At 36.1% G+C, this 20931-nt stretch overlaps 1 protein-coding gene across 2 annotated transcripts in view; it reads left to right on the top strand.

Annotated features, from left to right (window-relative positions):
* TOGARAM1 (TOG array regulator of axonemal microtubules 1) overlaps nucleotides 1-20931 on the top strand; it is a 75924-nt gene that overhangs the window by 14790 nt on the left and 40203 nt on the right. For both annotated transcript variants that reach the window (XM_061159219.1, XM_061159220.1), the window contains exons 3-7: nucleotides 2633-2767; nucleotides 9849-10142; nucleotides 11661-11920; nucleotides 14232-14464; nucleotides 18737-18837. In XM_061159219.1, coding sequence (XP_061015202.1) covers nucleotides 2633-2767; nucleotides 9849-10142; nucleotides 11661-11920; nucleotides 14232-14464; nucleotides 18737-18837 — 1023 coding nt within the window. The remainder of the gene's footprint in view (nucleotides 1-2632; nucleotides 2768-9848; nucleotides 10143-11660; nucleotides 11921-14231; nucleotides 14465-18736; nucleotides 18838-20931) is intronic.

A 20931-nucleotide genomic window follows, 5' to 3' on the forward strand; every position in this document is an offset into this window, starting at 1 on the left:
ATACCATGAGAGAACAGCAAATGATTCCAAAAAGAGGGAACAGTTAGTGCAGAGTACAGGACATATTTGAGATAGATCGAAGAAGCTAGTAAATCTGGAATGAAACGAGTAAGGGGAAGAGAAGTAGAAAATTAAATTGAAGAGAATAATATGGGTTCCTATTTAAGGCCTAATAAGCTGTTGAATGGGCCTCAAAATATTGAAGAATATTTTGGGGAAAGAAGTAACATCAGTTGGCTTGCTTTCCAGACTTGGGGGATGTTGCATTTGAAATAGATTAATGCAGGCAAGGAAAAAAAACATGGAGTCTGTTATGATCCAGGCTGGAGTCAATGGAAGTTTTAACCAATGCAGCAGTGATTATAGTGAAAAGTGATTGGATTCTGAGTATAAGTCAAAGGTACAGTTACTATGATTTGCTGATGTGTTGTGTAGGAGTGTGAGAGGGAGGTTGAAAGTGCTCTAAGGTTTTTTTGGCCAGAGCAACTGGAAAGATGTTTAGTTGCCTAAAATAAGTGTTATAGAAAGTAAATATTATACTATTCTGAGGACATTGTCACTGTCATAGGCCTTAACAGAAAAATCATTAAAGAGGAGATAATACCTGAGCTGCATCTTTTTGGGATATATGTGTGATTCCAGATGTTAAGGGGAGGTATGAGGAGAGCAAAGGCTGGGAATGGGCTTGAGATTTCTGACAGCAGTCTAAAGGTAAGATTCATTTTAGGTGGTCAAAGAGAAATTGGAATATGGGGAACCCTTGTGTGCTAGATTCAAAAATTTGAGCTAGTACTTGTAAGCTATAGGGAGCTAATGGAGACTTGTTTCATTAAAGAACAAAGCAACTAGGGTGACAAGGTTGTTTACAGATTAAATAGAAATGAATAATCAGAAAAATATGATGATGACACAAAATAGGAAAAAGGGGAGTAGAGAAAGATTTCTAGACTTAGCACCCAGGTAATTAGAAAAATGGTAATGTGTTGACAAAAGGAAATCATTTAGGAGTGGAAAGTGGAGTATGAGATAAAGATTGAGTTTGTCTTTTACTTAAGATCCAAGTGATACCAGTTATTGAAATTTATTGGCTATGACACAATATTTAGAAAACATTGTTACCCTAGGAGAATTTGTAGATCTTTATGTAATAAAATTCCATAATATTTTCATATAAAAACGAGGTCTTCCAATGATTGTGTAGTTGAGTGTTTATTTGATAGAGAAAAAGAAATGCAAGAATATATCCAGTTACGTTTGAAGCATTGCTTGGGATTTTTATAAAGCCTGTGTTTTTTTGTATAATCTAGAATTTCTTACCGAACTGTACAGATTTTAAATAGAGAATAAGACAGCATGTAACTTAATGTTAGGTTGAATGATATAAATTATAAGTACTATAGCAGTTCAAGGAAGGAAGAGATCATAGGTATTGAAGTGGTTTATGATAACTCCAAGAAAGAGGTTGAACTTGAGCTGAATTTTAGAGAAGAGAAGGGTTTGTGGGAGGGTTTGTGGTTGGTAGTGAGGCAAGATTTAGGGAGAAAGTATAACCAGAGTATTTAATTCAGTTCAGTCACTCAGTCGTGTCCAACTCTTTGTGAACACATGAACTGCATCACGCCAGGCTTCACTGTCCATCACCAACTCCCAGAGCTTGCTCAAACTCATGTCCATTGAATCGGTGATGCCATCCAACTATCTCATCCTTTGCCATCCCCTTCTCCTCCTGCCTTCAATCTTTCCCAGCATCAGGGTCTTTTCCAGTGAGTCAGTTCTTCAGATCAGATAGCCAAAGTTTCAGCTTCAGCATCAGTCCTTCCAGTCAGTCAGGACTGATTTCCTTTAGGATTGACTGGTTGGATCTTCTTGCAGTCCAAGGGACTCTCAAGAGTCTTCTCCAACACAACAGTTCAACAGCATCAATTCTTCAGTGCTCAACTTTCTTTATAGTCCAATTCTTACATAACCAGAGTATAGAGTGAAGAATTAACTTAGCAGACATCCAGTTCATGCTGGATAAAGGGGCTTGAAATCACAGAATTATAAAAATCAGAATTTTAGAACTACATACAAGGAATTTTACATAGAGAATTAACTAAACATCAGAGAGGTCAATATCACCTTTTTTCCTTCAGACTTATTCCCCTGCCCAGGAATAACCTTAAAGAGTCACAGGTGGGAGGGAAGGGATCTGGAAAATACGCCTGGGTAAGCTTGGAAAGTACATGAATGTGTGTTACATGTTAGGAAAGAAAGAAAAAGAGTCCCGCAGTAGACCTTTTTGAGTAGAGTGTAAATTTACTACAAATCCTGGGAAGAAGGTAATTGAGGTCCAGAGAAACCTTCCATGGTGAGAGAGGGGAACATATAGGAAGAAACTGCCTTTGTTTGTATTTTTCAACGTATTTTTCTTTTCTCTGTACCTGACCAGTCTGTCTTCTGTCCTTTAACCCCTGTCACTAATCAGATCTGCCAACAGCAAATCTGATTGCAGGCAAATCTTTCTTGCCTGCCTGGCTTAATGTACATATACTCTTAAATTTATTCCCACACAAAGGACACCAACATTTGTGAAATTAGTTGTGTTCATGAAGTAAACTTTTGATTTTATGTTTTTCTTCTCCTTCCAAAGGCACTAGTGGGACTCATCAGACAAATCTCTCTGGGAAATGCGGACAACTTGGATTTTCACAGATATGTGGTAAAACTGGCAGTGTGGATTCTGACTTACAGTACCTGGGAACAACCAACAGTCATCAAGATAAAGGTTTAAATTCCAACTTTATTTGAATATATATGATTTATAAATATTTTGTGGGGTTTCCAAATCTAATATGTTATTTTGTATAATTATACTTACTACAGAAAAGGATGTTTTATTTTTAATCAAATTTTTCATAACTGTTAAACTGAAATGTTAGGTTTAGTATTCTTGATATAAATATGACTGATTAGAAACTTTAGAAACTCATGGTAGAGATGAACATTTTCATACCAAGTAATTAAAAATAAAATTATCCCATAAGGAGTACTGTAGTAGCAGAAGACAGTTATTTTCCATAACTTTTTTTTTTTAATTTATTTATTTTAATTGGAGGCTAATTACTTTACAATATTGTAGTGGTTTTTGCCATACATTGACATGAATCAGCCATGGGTGTATATGTGTTCCCCATACTGAACCCTGCCCCCAGCCCTCCCCATCCCATCCCTCTGGGTCCTCCCAGTGCACTAGCCCTGAGCACCCTGTCTCATGCATCGAACCTGGACTGGCGATCTGTTTCACATATGATAATATACATGTTTCAATGCTATTCTCTCAAATCACCCCACCCTCGCCTTCTCCCACAGAGTCCAAAAGACTGTTCTGTGTATCTGTGTCTCTTTTGCTGTCTCGCATATAGGGTTATCATTACCATCTTTCTAAATTCCATATACATGCGTCCATAAAAGTTTTAAATTTTAAAGCTATTTAGAATTTATTATGTTTCCTATTAGGACCCATGACTGCTTAACTAGCTATCATTTTAGATATCTTACATATTCATAAGATAGAACAAGAGGGAGAGTTTGAGGCTGGCTGTCAGACATATGAATTTTGGATTTGAAGGCATGTCTTCCATGTCTATGCTAGTTAATAGCTATATCAGTTGTTACTTAGAAATAGGATAAACTCAGAAATTTTGGAAATACTTTGTTGTTGTATATCCTTTACTAAAATTTTCTGAGTGATCAGGATGTATGTCTGTCTTTATTTATTGATGAAAAAACAATGCTTATTTGAAATTAATAAAGAAGATGGAGTTAATATAGCACTTCCACTTTAGCCACCCTTTCTTCTACCCACTCCAAAGGGCCACATGACTACATAAAGTTTTTCTTTATGGTGTTATTCACACTAAGATAGTTTATCTCTCTTTTTTAGTTTGTCTTTCTTAATGATAGAGATTTTTTCCCCAAGTCTGGACAGGATACCTTTGAGACTGCTGATTAGTAGAAATAGAGAGGCTTCTCTGTGTTGCTTCGTCTCTTCTGTTTCCAGATGTCCCTGAATGCTTACGTTACCTTTGTAGACAACCTCCACTGTCAGTGTAATAAGATCTTCAGAGTGTCTTTGGTTTTGGTAACCTCTCAGAATACCTATTAGAGCAGCTACTAAAGGAATATTATGTTTTTCTAAAGTCAAGATTTAACTTACTAGTAGGTTGTATATATAAATTTGTGACCATTTAAGTCTCCTGTAAGGTTTAGGTAGAGGTAGAGGTCCTAAGCATGTTAGATATGAATTAAAAGTAAATAGTATATGACATACATAGTCAAATAATATAAGTCATACATACATGGCTTCCCTTGCAGCTCAGATGGTAAAGAATCTGCCTGCAATGCAGGAGACCCAGGTTCAATCCCAGGGTGGGAAAGATCCCCTGGAGAAGGAAATGGCAACGCACTTCAGTATTCTTGCCTAGAGAATTTCATGGACAGAGGAGCCTGGGGTTACAAAGATTGGATAAGACTGAGTGATTAACACATACTTAGTCATTTATGTCTTCAGAAAAATGTTTTGTTATATAATAAGCTAAGTCTGTTGTCTTGGAAACTCTTCAAAAAGATATAAAGAAAATTGGAAGGAACCTCTAAAAAAATTACAGATTGCCTTTTTTAAAGTTGAAGTGTAGTTGATTTACAGTATTATTTAAGTTACGCGTGTACAATGTAGTGATTCACAATTTTTAAAGTTATATCCCATTTATAGTTATAAAATAATGGCTGTATTCTTTGTGTTGTAAAATATATCCTTGTAGCTTATTTTATATATAATAGTTTTATATCTTATCTCTTATTTTATATCCTATCTCTTATTCCCCAACCCTATATTGCCCCTCCCCCCACCTCTCTCCCTACTTGTAATCATTAGTTTGTTCTTTGTATCCGTGAGTCTGATTTTTTTTTTTTTACTATCTTCACTAGTTTGTTGTATTTTTTAGATTCATATATGTGATATATATTGTTGCTTTTCAGTCGCTGAGTGTCTGACTCTTAGCAACCTTGTGGACTGCAGCATGCCAGGCTCCCCTGTCTTCACTATCTCATGGAGTTTGCTCAGATTCGTGCCCATTGAGTCAGTGATGCCATCCAACCATCTCATCCTCTGCCACCCCTTCTCCTCCTGCCTTCACTGTTTCCCAGCATCAGAGTCTTTTCCAATGAGTTGGCTCTACACATCAGGTGGCCAAAGTATTGGAGCTTCAGCTTCAGCAACAGTCCTTCCAATGAATATTTAGAGTTGATTTCCTTTAGGATTAACTAGTTTGATCTCCTTGCAGTCCAAGGGACTCTCAAGAGTCTTCTCCAGCACCAAAATTCAAAAGCCTCAGTTCTTTGGTGCTCAGCCTTCTTGATAGTCCAGCTGTCACATCTATACATGACTGTACTTTTGACGATATGGATCTTTGTCAGCAAAGTGATGTCTCTGTCATTTCTGCTTCAGCCTATCTGCTTCATTCTTCTGGAACTGTTAGTAATTGCCGTTTGTTCTTTCTCAGTAGTGTATTGGATACCTTCCAACCTAGAGGGCTTATCTTCAGTGTCATATCTTTTTACCTTTTCATACTGTTCATGGGGTCCTTGCAGCAAGAATACTGGAGTGGATTGCCATTCTTTCCCCCAGTGGACCACGTTTTGTCAGAACTCTTCACTATAACCATTCTGTCTAGGATGACTTTGCACAGCATAGCTCATAGCTTCAATGAGTTATGCAAGCCGCTTTGCCACAACAAGGCTGTGGTCCATGAAGGGGGTAATATCAAATAGTATTTATTTTTCTGTCTGACTTACTTCAGTTAACATAATATAGCCTCCAAGTCCATCCATGTTGCACCAAATGGCAAACTTTTATTGTTTTATGGCTGAGTAGTATTCCACTGTTAATATATACCACATCTTCTTTAACAGTTCATCTGTTGAGAGACAGTTAGGTTGCTTCCATATCTTGGCTATTGTGAATTATGCTGCTATGGACATTGGGGTGCATGTATCCTTTTGAATTAGTGTTGTGGCCTTTTTTTTCCCCAATATATACCCAGAAATGGAATTGCTGGGTCATATTATGGTTCTCTTTGTAGTTTTTTGAGACACCTCTGTACTGTTTTCCTCAGTGGCTGCACCAATTTACGTTCCCACCAACATTGTCTGAGGGTACCTTTTTCTTCACATCACTGCCAACATTTGTTATTTGTGTACTTTTTGATGATAGCCATTCTGACAGATGTGGGGTTACACGTCCTCGTGGTTTTGATTTGCATTTCCTTGATGTTAGCAGAGGCTTCCGAGGAGGCTCAGTGGTAAAGAGTGCACCTGCCAATGCAGGAGGTGTAGGATATGAGGGTTCAACCCCTGGGTCAGGTAGATCCCCTGGAGGAGGAAACGCTAACCCACTCCAGTATGCTTGCCTGGGGAACCCCGTGGACAGAAGAGCCTGGAGAGCTCCAGTCCATAGAGGCGCAGAGTTGGACGCGACTTAGCAGCAGCACGGTTTTTCATTCTGTTGATGGTTTACTTTGCTGTACAAAAGCCTGGAGGCCCGTTTGTTTATCTTTGCTTTTATTTCCTATATTTTAAGAGCTAGATTAAAAAAAATACGGCTGTGATTTATGTCAGAGTGTATTTTGTCTATCTTTTCTATTAGGGATGTTATAGTATATGGTCTTACATTTAGGTCTTCCATCCATTTTGAGTTTATATTTTTTATGTGGTGTTACAGAAATGTTCTAATCTCATTCTTTTACATGTAACTGTCCAGTTTTCTTAGCACTACGATTCCCCCAGCTCTCTTCTTCTCTCTTAAGATTGAATTGGTTATTTGGGGTCTTCTGTGTTTCCATACAAATTAAAAAATTTTCTGTTGTGGTTCTGTGAAAAATGCCATTGGTCTCTTGATGGGGATTGCCCTGAATCTGTAGATTACCTTGGGTAGTGTGGTCATTTTAACAATCTTAATTCTTCTGATCTAAGAACACAGAATATCTTTCCATCTATTTGTGTCATCTTTAATTTCTTTCAACATTATCTGATCATTTTACAAGTATGGGTCTTTTGCCTCCTTAGTTAAGTTTATTTCTAGGTATTTTTTTCTCTTTGATGCGATAGTAAATGGGATTGTTGCCTTTCTCTCTTTCTGATAGTTTTGTTTTATTTTTGACTATGCCACATGACTTGTATAATCTTAGTCTTAGTTCCCCAACTGGGGATTGAACCCAGAGCCTTGACAGTGAAAGCACAGAATCCTAACCACTGAACTGCCAGGGAATTCCCTGAAAGTTTGTTGTTATTGTATAGAATTACAACAGATTTCTGTATATTTTGTATCCTGCAACTTTGCTGAATTCATTGATGATTACTAGTAGTTTTCTGGTAGTGTCTCTAGGATTTTCTGTATGTAGTATCATGTCATCTGCAAACAATGACAGTTTTACTTCTTCCATTCCAATTTGGATTATTTTTATTTCTTTTCCTTCTCTCATTGCTGTGACTAAGACTTCAAATACTATGTTGAATAAAAGTGGTGAGAGTATGTATCTTTGTCTTGTTCCTAATCTTAGAGGAAATGTTTTCAGCTTTTCACTATTGAGTATGGTGTTAGCTGTGTGTTTGTTATATGTGGCCTTCATTAGGTTCAGGTAGGTTCCCCCTGTGAGCACTTTCTGGAGAGGTTTTGTTATACATGATGTTGGGTTTTATTGAGAGCTTTTTCTGCATCTGTTGATATGATCATGTGATTTTTATTCTTCAATTTATTGAAGTTATGTGGTTATGTGGTATATATCACATTGATTTATAGATACTGAAAAATTATTGCATCTCTGGCATAAATGCACTTGATCATGGTGTAGGAACCTTTTAATGTATTGTTGAACTTGGTTTACTAGTGTTTTCTTGAGGATTTTTACATCTATGTTTATCAGTGATGTTGGCCTGCAGTTTTCTTTTTTGTGTGATGTTTTCCACTGGATATGATACCAGAGTGCTGTGGTCCTCATGTAATGAATATGGAAGTGTTCCTTCCTCTGTAATTTTTTTTTAATAGTTTGAGAAGGATAGGTAAATTGGTAAAATTCACCTGTGAAAGTCAACTGGTCCTGGACTTCTGTTTGTTGGGAGTTTTAAAATTACTGATTCTATTTCATTACCAGTAATTGGTCTGTTCATATTATCTGCTTTTTTCCTGGTTCAGTCTTGGAAGGTGTAGCTTTCTAAGCAGATAAAACATGGTGTAATATAGTGGTTTAGAGCACAGGATTGGAGCCAGAGAGCTTAAATTCAGTAATTTCCTTAGTATGTGATTTTTAGCAATTTACTCTGTCCTTTTTTTTAATCCATAAAATAGGAATGGTACCTTCCCCCACAGAATTGTTGTGAAGATTAAATTAGTTAATACATAGAAAATACTTGGAACACCCCTGGCACATGAATATTAGCTCAATAAAGATTAGTTCTCATCATTGCCGTTGTAGTTTTCATCATTAATATTATTATCATTTTTGGATTATCTATATAAAAAAGTCCAGAAGGATATACAGAAAACTATTAAAATAATAAGTGATTTAGCAAGATTGCTAGATATAAAACCCAAACAGAAAGGTGAGTAAAGTTCCCAGATACCAGGAATATTCAGAAACTGATTTTTAAGAAAGAAATTACAGTTATCAACAAAATTTGTAAGTATATGGAGGCCTAACAAAAGACATTCATTATGAAAGCTAAAATACTGTTTTGAGAGACATAAAAGAAGGCCTGCATAAATTAAAAGAGATCGTGCATTTTTTTTGCAATCCTATATTTTTAAACAAGGAAACTCAATTTCATTTCTATCAAAATCTCAACAGGATCTTTAATGGAGCATGGCAAGCTAACCCCAAAACTCATATGAAAGAACAGAGGACCAAGGATGACCTAGATAATTCTAAAGAGGATCAAAATGGAAGGAGACAATATGATGACTATAGTTAACACTGCTGTGTGGCATATAGAAAAGTTGTTACAAGAATAAATTCTAAGAGTTCTCATCACAAGGAGAAAGTTCTTTTTCCTTTTTTCTTTTCATTTTATCTATGTCAGAAGATGTTAGCTGAACCTATCTTGTTAATCATTTCACCATACATATACATTTCATTCTCTATATATGCTGAAGCTGAAGCTTCGATACTTTGGCTACCTAATGGAAAGAGCTGATTAATTGGAAAACATCCTGATGCTGGGAAAGATTGAAGGCAGGAGGAGAAGGGAGTGACAGAGGATGACATGGTTGGATGGCATCATTGACTCAATGGACATGAGTTTGTGCAAACTCCCTAGAGACTGTGAAGGACAGAAAAGCCTGGCACACTGCAGCCCCTGGGTTGCAAAGAGTTGGAGATGACTTGCAGACTAAACAGCTACTATATATATGTCAAACCATCATGGTGTATGCCTTAAACTTATACAGTAATGTATGTCAGCCATCTCTCAAAACTGGAAAAAAATGGAAGGAGACTTATCAGTGTGAGGATAAATAAAACATGGTGGTACTACTGTAGAAACAGGAAAAAAGGTTAATGGAACCCATAAGAAGCACCTAAGAATAGACTTAAATATACACATGGGAGATTTATAGATGCAAGGAAAAGAATGGCTGGCTCAAAAACTGGCACTGGGAGAACTCCAGTGTATCTAAAGAAGAAAGTTAAATTAGGTTTTTACCTGCAAAAGTATGGATGCCAGATAGGATTAAAAACTTGAATGTGAAAAGCAAAAAAACTTAAAACTTAGAAGATGTGTATAAATAAATAACATTCTCTTTTGTCTTATTACAGTTTGTGCTAGCCTATGTTTCAGTAGTAAGACACAGCAAACATTTGGTGGTCAAACAGAGCGTTCTTCATCATACTCTGGTCCAAATTCAAGTTCAGGAGCCGTCCTTCTTCCATCCTATCCTCTCTCGTCACCTCGAACTAGTCCAAAGCACACGTCTCTTACTGTGTCTCCAAAGAAGTCTCAAGATAATTCCATTAATTTCTCAAGTTCCTGGCCTCTTAAAAGCTTTGAAGGGCTTTCAAAGCCAAGTCCACAAAAAAAGCTTGTCAGCCAAAAATCATCGGATCCTACAGGTATATGTGATGGTAAAAATTAATACTTTGTTCAAATATTTGTACGTTTGAATAATTATTTGAAGTTAGGGTTGTCAGATCTTTAAAAGCTTATAAATTGCATTTTATTTCTCTGAATTAGTAAATATTTAGCAAAATATTAATGGAATGTTCAGTAGATCAAATGTGTAATATAAAATTCAGTTAAGATTGTCATTTCTTTTTTTTTCTTGTATTGCCACTTCAGAACCCTTTTGTAAAACTAAATAAATAATAGTGCTTTATAATGGACATGAATATGAACAGTCTGAGAGCCTAATAACAAGTTTTAGCTTTACAAATATAAAATATTGTTCATATATTTACCTCAGTGTCTAGTATTTATTCAACATTTATTGAATGTTATTATCAAAATTATTTTGATGGGTTTTCTACTGTTTGTTGGGCTTCCCAGGTGGCACAGTGGTAAAGACTCTGCCTGTCAATGCAGGAGACACAAGAGATGCACGTTCAGGAAGATCTCCTGGAGTAGGAAAATGGCAACCCACTCCAGTATTCTTGCCTAGAAAATTCCATGGACAGAGGAGCCTGACAGGCTATGGTCCATGGTGTTACAAAGCGTCAAACATGACTGAGCGACTGAGCGCACACACACTACTGTTTGTTATCAACTAAAATATCCTTAACAATAGCCCATGCCCAAATCATAATATTAGCATGTATGTTTATTCAAGACAGATTCAGTTTCAGAAAGTCTGTGAAAGGTGAGTCCCATGTCCCAAATGCTTCCCTAACCCCAACCCCTAAGGTCAAATATTTCACTTTTAAACTACCCCACAGCACGAATACTCTAGTTTATAACCATAACATCAATTTATTGCATAGTCAGCCGATTTTGTTACTGTCTTTTAGCATTGAGCCTTCATTTTCTTCTGATAATTTTTTTCTGTATTTGTCTTTCCTCCAAAATCAGATACTGTATTGAAAGCTGAAATATTGTTTAACTTGTTCTCCTCAGTGCCCAGTATTACTGCTTTGCACATAGTGGTCATTCAAGTGTGCTTACATCAAGTGTTGCTTAAATCAAGCCAAATCATTAACGTTTCTAGGTTATTATGGACTTTACTATATGAAAGTCATGGTGATGTGTATGAAGATAGACATTTCAGGAAGTTCCCTGGCAGTCCTGTGATTAGAACTATGAGCTTTCACTGCTGACAGCCCGGATTCAATCCCTGTTTGGGGACCTAAGATCCTACAAGCTGAGCAGCATAGCCAAAAAAAAAAAAATTCACTTGGTTTATAATATTTGTATTTTGTATGAAAGGATTCTGGGTGGTCCATTTTTGTTATATTTGTTAGGGAACAATTTCTTGTTTTTTATCTCAAGTAGCAATCTTTATTTCTAATATAATATAGTGTGCTTTTTAATTTAAAAACAACTAATTCTAAACACGTGATTTTAATGCTAACTTGTTTTTCAACTTGAAGTTGAAAAAAGAAAAGAAGTAAAAGAAGTAATGTGCCTTTTCCACGCAGGAGAAAATTCTCAAGAGAAACCTCAAGTTCAACTTACTCCTGCTTTGGTGAGATCACCATCTTCCCGACGAGGCTTAAATGGGACCAAACCTGTACCTCCCATACCACGGGGAATCAGCCTTTTGCCTGATAAAGCTGATCTAAGCACAGTGGGACCCAAAAAGAAAGAGCCTGATGACATTTGGAAGAGTGAAAAAGATAATCTTACAGTTGATCTTTCAGAATTAAATATCAGGGATAAAGATTTGGATCAAGAAGAGGTTAGAACCAAATATTTTCAATAATTTCTAAATGCTTGTAGTTGTTTGTAATATAATAGTTGTCATTTAAGGAAAAATCAAGTACTTTGAATTCCATAACATCTTGTCTTATTGTAAAAATATTCTATGTGTTTACAGTAGAAAACATGGAAACTATAGTGAAGTATTAGGAAGAAAATTTATCACACTAGATTACACTACCCTGAATAGTTCATCGTTAACACACTAATGTCTTTCCTTTCAATGTTTCTTCCGTACACATGTTATTCCTTTTAAAATCAAAAATACAAATAATGCAGCAATACACGTATGCACTAAGCCCCCCCAAATGAACAGTTTGTCATATTTTTCCTACTTTTTAAATAAATGAAACATAACGTAGTTCCCTCCCCAATCCAGTTTCTCTTTCCTCTTCACCAGAGACAACCACTATTACCATTAATTTGTGTTTTATGTATTTCTGTACTTTTTATGTTAATATATTAATATTTGATGCATTTATTCATAATGTATTCCTATACATTACAATGTATATAATATATATTACAATATATATAATATATAGTATATATGTATTGTAATGTATAGTATATATAATGTATGAGTTTCCCAGGTGACACTAGTGGTAAACAACATCTGAAAATGCAGGAAGAAATAAGAGACACAGGTTCGATCCCTGGGTCAGAAAGATCCCCTGGAATAGGGCACAGCAACCCACTCCAGTATTTTCGCCTGGAGAATCCCATGACAGAGGAGCCTGCTGGGCTACGGTCCATAGGGTCACAAAGAGTCGTACACAACTGAAGTGACTTAGCACGCATACACGTGTAACTGTAATACAGAAATAGAGCACAGCACATTCATATAATTGATTTTGGCTTATTCCTCATCTTTTGCTATTGTAAACAATGCTGCAGTAAACATTCTTGAGCATATCCCTTGTGCATATGTACAAGTTTATCTTTATGGAATTGAGGTCATATTTTATATTCACCTTCGAATCCTAGATAACTCCATTTATGCTATAAAAATATATTGCCAACATGATAGCTATGCATATTAATTATGCCAGAGAAGGAATGTGGCTGCTCTATTACTTTGGATTTAGAGCACTGTTTTCACAGATGCTTCCTTTTTAGCATTTCAATTTGTCTGATGTCAGGCTTGAAAGTGTTTTTCATTAAATATGTAAACTGAAACACCCAGTGATGGTATTTCATGGTCTTATTATGGTCTTAGTTTAGCCCATTTTTAAGATCTGAGGCATCGGTACTAATAGTTGACTCAAAAAAAAATTAATGTGTATTTATTTAAAAAGCTAACATTAAGCCTGTGTGAAACTGACTTATAAAGAACCAAAATTGGTTCTTAATTAATTGTTCATTCCAGCTTCTAACTGCTTATTAAGTTTCCTTGGTTTTTTCTTTTTGTTTTTGTTTTTCCTGTTATATTCCAATGGTACTAGAAATGGAATTTATTTGCAGAAAAGAAACTTACAGAAGAGGTACTTTTTTACAATATTGTGAATGGTTTTAAAAAGACACTTTCCTATGTAACTCATAAATTTCATTTGATCCTACGTATTTTTGTAATTTTTTTATGATAACTTAAAAATAATCCTTTTAGTGGGTAATTGAAGAGGTAATTTCTTTTTTATAATTAGTACATATAAACAGATACTACTATTTTTAAATATTCAGCTTTCCAAGAACTTACTAGGGAAGTGGCCATACTTAATCAAAATGTAAGCAAAACATAATTTATGTATATTTCTGAGTTCCTTAATTTGTTCAAGGTTCTGTTCCCAAACTTAATATATATGTAATGAAGATTTCTATTCTGCATTTTTGTAAATACTTTTCTTCAGAAGTTATATACACTGATCTATTATTCTCTGAACACTGGCAAGCTTGACGTAAGCTTCAAATTTAGAAAACTGATTACTGTTAAATAGCCACGTCAGCACACTGTTGACCTAAGATGACTTCAGCTGGGCTGTCTACAATCTGATTCAATCATTCTACTTTATGAACTGAATTTTTACAATGTATTAGTCATTATACCCAGTGCTGAAAATAGCATGATGAATAATATCTTGAGATCCTTCCTCTTAAGGAACTTTTAGCCTAGGAGGTTATTTATAAATACCTGAGTACTGAAGTCTGTATTTATACTATATATAGTTATTTTAACATCCATCTTGTTAGTGTTAGGTTGAAGAGTGGCTAACTCGGTTTAGTTATTAGAGTTTTAAAATCTAAGGATAACTTTTATTTATATAATTAATTTGTAAAGTTTTTTTTTTCCTTAGATGCAGAGCTCTCTTAGGTCCCTTCGTAATAGCGCAGCTAAGAAAAGAGCAAAACTGAGTGGCAGTACTTCTGATCTTGAAAGCCCAGACTCCGCCATGAAGCTTGACTTGACTGTGGATTCCCCGTCTCGATCTTCCTCTCCAAATATCAGTTCCTACAGTGAAAGTGGAGTTTACAGCCAAGAATCCTTGACTTCTTCTCTGTCGACAACTCCCCAGGGGAAGAGAATAATGTATTTTATTTTTTGATGTGTTAAATGAATTTTAATCTATAATTTTTAGTCTGAAGCTCTTGATATCATATTTTTTTAAAACTTTGAAATTATTTATTTACTAGTTTTTAAAACATTGAAATACATTTAAAAGACAACAGGAAAGTTTACAGATATTACCTTGCTTAGCCTTAGTTTGGGGTGTCGGTGGAGAGACAGAACAAAACCCCAACTAAGTTAATATAAAGCCTAGTCTCAAAGTTGCACTTGTTATTATGCCTATCTAAGATTTATCCTAATACTGTTTGTCCTTTAGCTCTTTTCTGTATCATTAACTCTTTGGCAATCGACTAATAGCTGATATTACTGCTTTTGTTTAAAACTCAGCACTAATTTCCTCTCAATGTGGATAAACTCCACCCAGCCATTGCCCAACTACTTCTTTTTTTGTTACTCCATTTCCTTGTGGGAGTTTAGGGCTCCATGTCATCGCTTTTGTAGCCCTCTTGGGAGTTCCCTTACCACAGTAGAGCTGGAGTGGAGTCCTGATCACTCCACACTGACAGCACAGCACTTCGGCAGGCTTTCCCAGATTACCTCAGTAACCTCCCAGTCTTCAGAGTGATCCTTCCTTGATTGTTGAAAATGTCTCTGACCCTATTCTAGGGCTTTGGGGAATCCTTTCCCTCTTTATTTCATATTAGTGATTTATTTTTTTAATTTTATTTTATATTGGACTATACTTGATTTGCAATTTTTTGTTAGTTTCACGTGCATTCCTCTTTACTTTAGACGATAACCTAAGAGTAGAATTGTTAGGTCTTGGGTATATGGACATTTAACTTTTCAAATAACTGCTAAACAGTTTTCTAAGATGCTTCTGCAGTTTTACACCCCCATCAGCAATGTATGAACAGTTTCAATTGTTTCACATCCTTTTTAACCTTTGTTGTTGTTGGTCTGTTTAATTTCGTTTTCCTTTGATTTTATCCTATACCATGTATATATATGTTTGCTAGGTCGCTTCAGTTGTGTCCAACGCTTTGCGACCCTCTGCCTACCAGGCTCCTCTGTCCGTGGGATTCTCAAATCAAGAATATTGGAGTGGGTTGCCATGCCCTCCTCCAGGGCATCTTCCCTACCTAGGGATCCAATCTGCATTTCTTACATCTCCTACGTTGATGGGCAGGTTCTTTACCACTGTTGCCACCTGGAAAGCCCATGTTTATATATAGCTATTGACATTAGAAGTAAATATTTAAAATTAAATTTAAATTATTTTCACTTAAGTGAATTAGAACCTCTAATAATGTAGGTAGAGATTACATGTTTAAAGGAAAGATGGTGTTCTCTGAACATTAACGTGAAAGAGTGTTTTATTTCAGCAGTACATAGAATTAAACAAATTTTTATGTCTGTTGTGAAAGGTTTGTCTCATCCCAGATTTTCTTCCCCATATTTTTTAACTTCAATAGCAGCTTATTTTGCATTTGGAAATTTTTTCTTACTGGAAATTCCTTTGTTGTAATTACCTGGGTAGAATAATGTAATAGATTTACAAAATGAATTTGGAATGGCTGTGTGGGCTGGTGAAGTTACCAGATACTTAAAATATATACATTTATCTTTTAGACCTAAAGTTTTTCCTTTATCTTCCAAAGATGTGAAATTTTATATTACATATTCTTACAGTTTCAAGGTTCTGTAAGTAATCTGGAACACAGTCGGGAAGGAAAGTTCATGTTTATATTACAACATTTAGAATTTACTGTTCCTGATGTTGTCTCATTAGGTTATCTCTTCAGATATTGAGCTCTGTGTAAAAGGAATTCAGTATACCCTCAGTTATGGACTGAATTATCTTTAATGAATTTACTATTTCCACATTTAATTTTATTAGTTTAAGAGCAGTAATTCTCAACCTGCTTACATCCTGCCTTAAGAATCCTTGCCAAAGAAAGTCACTACTATTGACTATAGGGCTTTCATCCTTAATGTAGATTAGGAAGGAAAAATTATTGAGAAACACTTTTCTATAGTATGAAATACTTTCTTTCATCCAAGTCCAATACACCCAGTATAAATGTAAATTGACAGTCATCTAATCTAAAGTAATTATTCTTAAAATTTTTAGCATTGATTTCTCACTAGGCCAATTAATAAATATGCCTGCCCACCTACAAAAATTGTACTTCTTTGTAAAATCTCTTCTTTATAATATCCATCACTAACTTATTGGCATACTAGCTCTTATTGATTTTAAACAGTTCCCTTATCTACAGACTTAATATTCTTCAGTTTGATTTCTTTGTGAAACAAGGCCTATAGGCCTTTTTAAAGTCAAAGAATGAAAAAAAAAATAAATAAAGTCAAAGAATAGCAAAAGATAGTCCAGGAAGAAAGCACGCATTTGCTAAATTCACTTGTTGCTGATCTCTTATTTATTATAAAGTCCCTATTTCTATATTATATATGAAGGTAGATAATATTTTAGATAACTGGAATCATTTGGCTTAGTCCTGGAATGGACTGTTTTTGGATTGGGTTCCCCTCCTCCGACACACACACGCAAAGATTTGTTGTTGTTCAGTCACCAAGTCATGTCCAACTCTTTGCGACCCCATCACACTAGGCTCCTCTGTCCTCCACTGTCTCACTGAGTTTGCTCAAATTCATGTCCACTGAGTTGGTGATGCTATTTTACCTTCTCATTCTCTTTCTCCCCTTCTCATCTTACCTTCAGTCTTTCCCAGCATCAGGGTCTTTTCCAGTGAGTCAGCTTGTCTTGTCGGGTAGCCGAAGTATTGGAGCTTCAGCAGTAGGCCTTCCAATGAATATTCCGGGTTGATTTCCTTTAGGATTGGCTGCTTTGATCTCCTTGCAATCCAGGGGGATTTTCAAGAGTCTTCTCTAGCACCACAATTCAAAAGCATCAATTCTTTGGCAGTCAGCCTTGTTGATGGTCCAGCTCTCACATGCGTACATGACTCCTGGAAAAACTACGTTTGACTGCATCAATCTTGGTCGGCAAAGTGATGACTCTGCTTTTTAATACGCTGTCTAGGTTTGTCATAGCTTTCCTTCCGAAAAGCAAGTGTCTTTTAATTTTATGGCTGCAGTCACCATCCACAGTGAATTTGGAGCCCAAGAAAATAAAATTTGTCACTATTCCTACTTTTTGCCCTTCTCTTTGCCTTAAAGTGATGGGACCAGATGCCGTCTTGGTTTTTGTAATGTTGAGTTTCAGGCCAGCTTTTACACTCTCCTCTTTCACCCTCATCAAGAGGCTTTTGAATTCCTTTTCGCTTTCTGCCACTGGAATGATATCGTCTACAGCATATCTGAGGTTATTGATATTTCTCCCTGCAGTGTTGATTCCAGGTTGTGATTCTTCCAGCCCGACATTTTAAATGATGTATTCTTCATATCCCCTTCATGAATCACAGCCTTGCTGTGGCAAAGGGGCTTGCATAATTCAAAGAAAGATTATACAGCACAAATTGCAGTGTCTTAATTTCCTTTGGTAATCTTCTCATGAATAATTAAGGATTGACCATATGTTGAAAATATGCTTGCTCCTTGGAAGAAAAGCTATGACAAACCTAGACAGCATATTAAAAAGCAGAGACATTACTTTGCCAACAAAGGTCCATATAGTCAAAGCTGTGGTTTTTCCAGTAGTCATGTATGGATGTGAGAGTTGGACAGTAAAGAAAGCTGAGTGCCAAAGAATTGATGTTTTTGAACTGTGGTGTTGGAGAAGACTCTTGAGAGTCTCTTGGACTGCAAGGAGATCCAACCAGTCCATCCTAAAGGAAATCAATCCTGAATATTCATTGGAAGGACTGATGCTGAAGCTGAAACTCTAATACTTTGGCCACCTCATGCAAAGAGCTGACTCCTTGGAAAAGACCTTGATGCTGGGAAAAATTGAAGGCAGGAGAAGGGGACGACAGAGGATGAAATGGTTGGATGGCATCACCAACTAGACGGACATGAGTTTGAGCAAGCTTTGGGAGTGGTGATGGACAGGGAAGCCTGGCGTGCTACAGCCCATCACAAAGAGTCAGGCACAACTGAACTGAATTGAACTGATAAGTTGAAAAGGTTGGAAGTTCAAAAGGTGAACTAGGAATACCAGTAAGAAATATTCTTAGCCTTATTTTTTCATTCTTTTTGCTGCCTTATTATCTAAGGCTAGTAAGTTAATTAAAGTATAGAGAATGTTTTATATAAGAACGTTAATAGCTCTGGATCTTCAATGTTTATTGAAATTATCTTGTTTCATTGTAGGTCAGACATATTTCCAACTTTTGGATCAAAACCTTGTCCAACAAGACTTTCTTCGGCAAAGAATAAGAACTCTCAGACAGCTGAACAAAGCCCCAGTACAGGTATTCTATGACTCTGTGATAAATACGATTTACAGATTTTTAGATGATAAAAAAGTGATGGACTGATGGCAAATGCATTTTAGATTTAGAAGTTTTGTAATTAACAATTAAGACTAATCATCTTTTAACTCCTTAAAAGGTCATTGTGGCAAGAATAAATACTGTATTATTTCTGGAAGAAAAAATACTTACCTGTATAATTGGTCCCTCCTTTAAGTCTGTAAGTTACCCATGCTGGCTCCTATGCCAGGACATTTTGATTTAATTGATACAGGATGCAACCTGGACATCAAAGTTTTTGAGAACTCTCTAGGTGATTCTAATGTGCAGCATACTTTAGAAACCACCAGGGAACCAAATAACACATTATTAAATATTAAATATTAAAAGTAATATTTAACTAGTGTATCTTGTGTAAGCATTTTACAGACCAACCTGGAAGTCACTAATTTATAACATCAGTTCCTAGAAAATAGATTCTGTTATTGGTAACAAATTAGAAAAGTATTTGAATTCTCATCCATTTAGGATGGAATCTATATGTGGTCTTCTTTATGATTTGTAAAACTATTGAATTATGAATTAATTGTAACATGGATTGGATCTGGTAGACAGAGTTCCTGAAGAACTATGGTTGGAAGTTTGTAACATTGTACAGGAGGCAGTGACCAATACCATCCCAAAGAAGAAGTACAAGAAGGCAAAGTGGTTGTCTGAGGAGGCCTTACAAATAGCTGAGAAAAGAAGAGAAGCAAAAGGCAAAGGAGAAAGGGAAAGATATACCCACTTGAATGCAAAGTTCCAGAGGGTAGCAAGGAGAGATAACAAAGCCTTCTTAAGTGAACAATCCATAGAAATAGGGGAAAACAATAGAATGGGAAAGACTAGAGATCTCTTCAAGAAAATTGGAGATACCAAGGGAACGTTTCATACAAAGATGGGCACAGTAAAGGACAGAAATGGCAATGACCTAACAGAGACAGAAGCAATTAAGAAGAGGTGGCAAAAATACACAGGAGAACTATACAAAAAAGCTCTTAATGACCTGGATAACCACAGTGGTGTGGTCACTCACTTAGAGCCAGACATCTTGGAGTGTGAAGTCACCTGGGCCTTAGGAAGCATCACTATGAACAAAGCTAGTGGAGGTGATGAAATTCCAGCTGAGCTATTTAAAATCCTAAAAGATGCTGCTGCTAAAGTGCTGTACTCAATATGCCAGCAAATTTGGAAAACTCAGCAGTGACCACAAAACTGGAAGAGGTCAGTTTTCTTTCTAATCTCAAAGAAAGCCAATGCCAAAGAATGCTCAAACTACTGTACAGTTGTGCTTATTTAACATACTAGCAAGGTAATGCTCAATATCCTTCAAGCTAAGCTTCAGCAGTATATAAACTGTGAACTTCCAGATGTACAAGCTGGATTTAGAAAAGGCAGAGGAACCAGAGATCAAATTGCCAATATCCATTGGGTCATAGAAAAAGCAAGGGAATTCCAGAGAAGTATCTACTTCTGTTTCATTGACTATACTAAAGCTTTGACCTTGTGAATCACAAGAAACTGGAAAATTCTTAAAAGAGATGGGAATACCAGACCACCTGACCTGTCTTCTGAGAAACCTGTATGCAGGTCAAGAAGCAATAGTTAGAACTGGACATGGGACAGCAGACTGTTTTGAAATTTGGAAAGGAGTATGTCAAAGCTGAATATTGTCACTCTGTTTAAATTTTATGTGGAGTATACCATGCAAAATGCCAAGCTGAATGAATTACAAGCTGGAATCAAGATTGCCGGGAGAAATATCAACAACCTCAGATATGCAGATGATAAACCTCTAATGGCAGAAAGTGAAGAGGAACTAAAGAGCCTCTTGATGAAAGTGAAAGAAGAGAGTGAGATAACTGGCTTAAAACTCAACATTTAAAAAAAATAAGATCATGGCATCTGGTCCCATCACTTCATAGCAAATAGATGGGGAAAAAGTGAAAACAGATTTTATTTTCTTGGGCTGCAAGATCACTGCAGATGGAGACTGTGGCTGTGAAATTAAAAGACACTTGCTTAAAAAAAAAAAAAAAGACACTTGCTCCTTGG

Source organism: Dama dama, chromosome 13 (assembly GCF_033118175.1).
Source record: "Dama dama isolate Ldn47 chromosome 13, ASM3311817v1, whole genome shotgun sequence".
Lineage (NCBI taxonomy): Eukaryota > Metazoa > Chordata > Mammalia > Artiodactyla > Cervidae > Dama > Dama dama.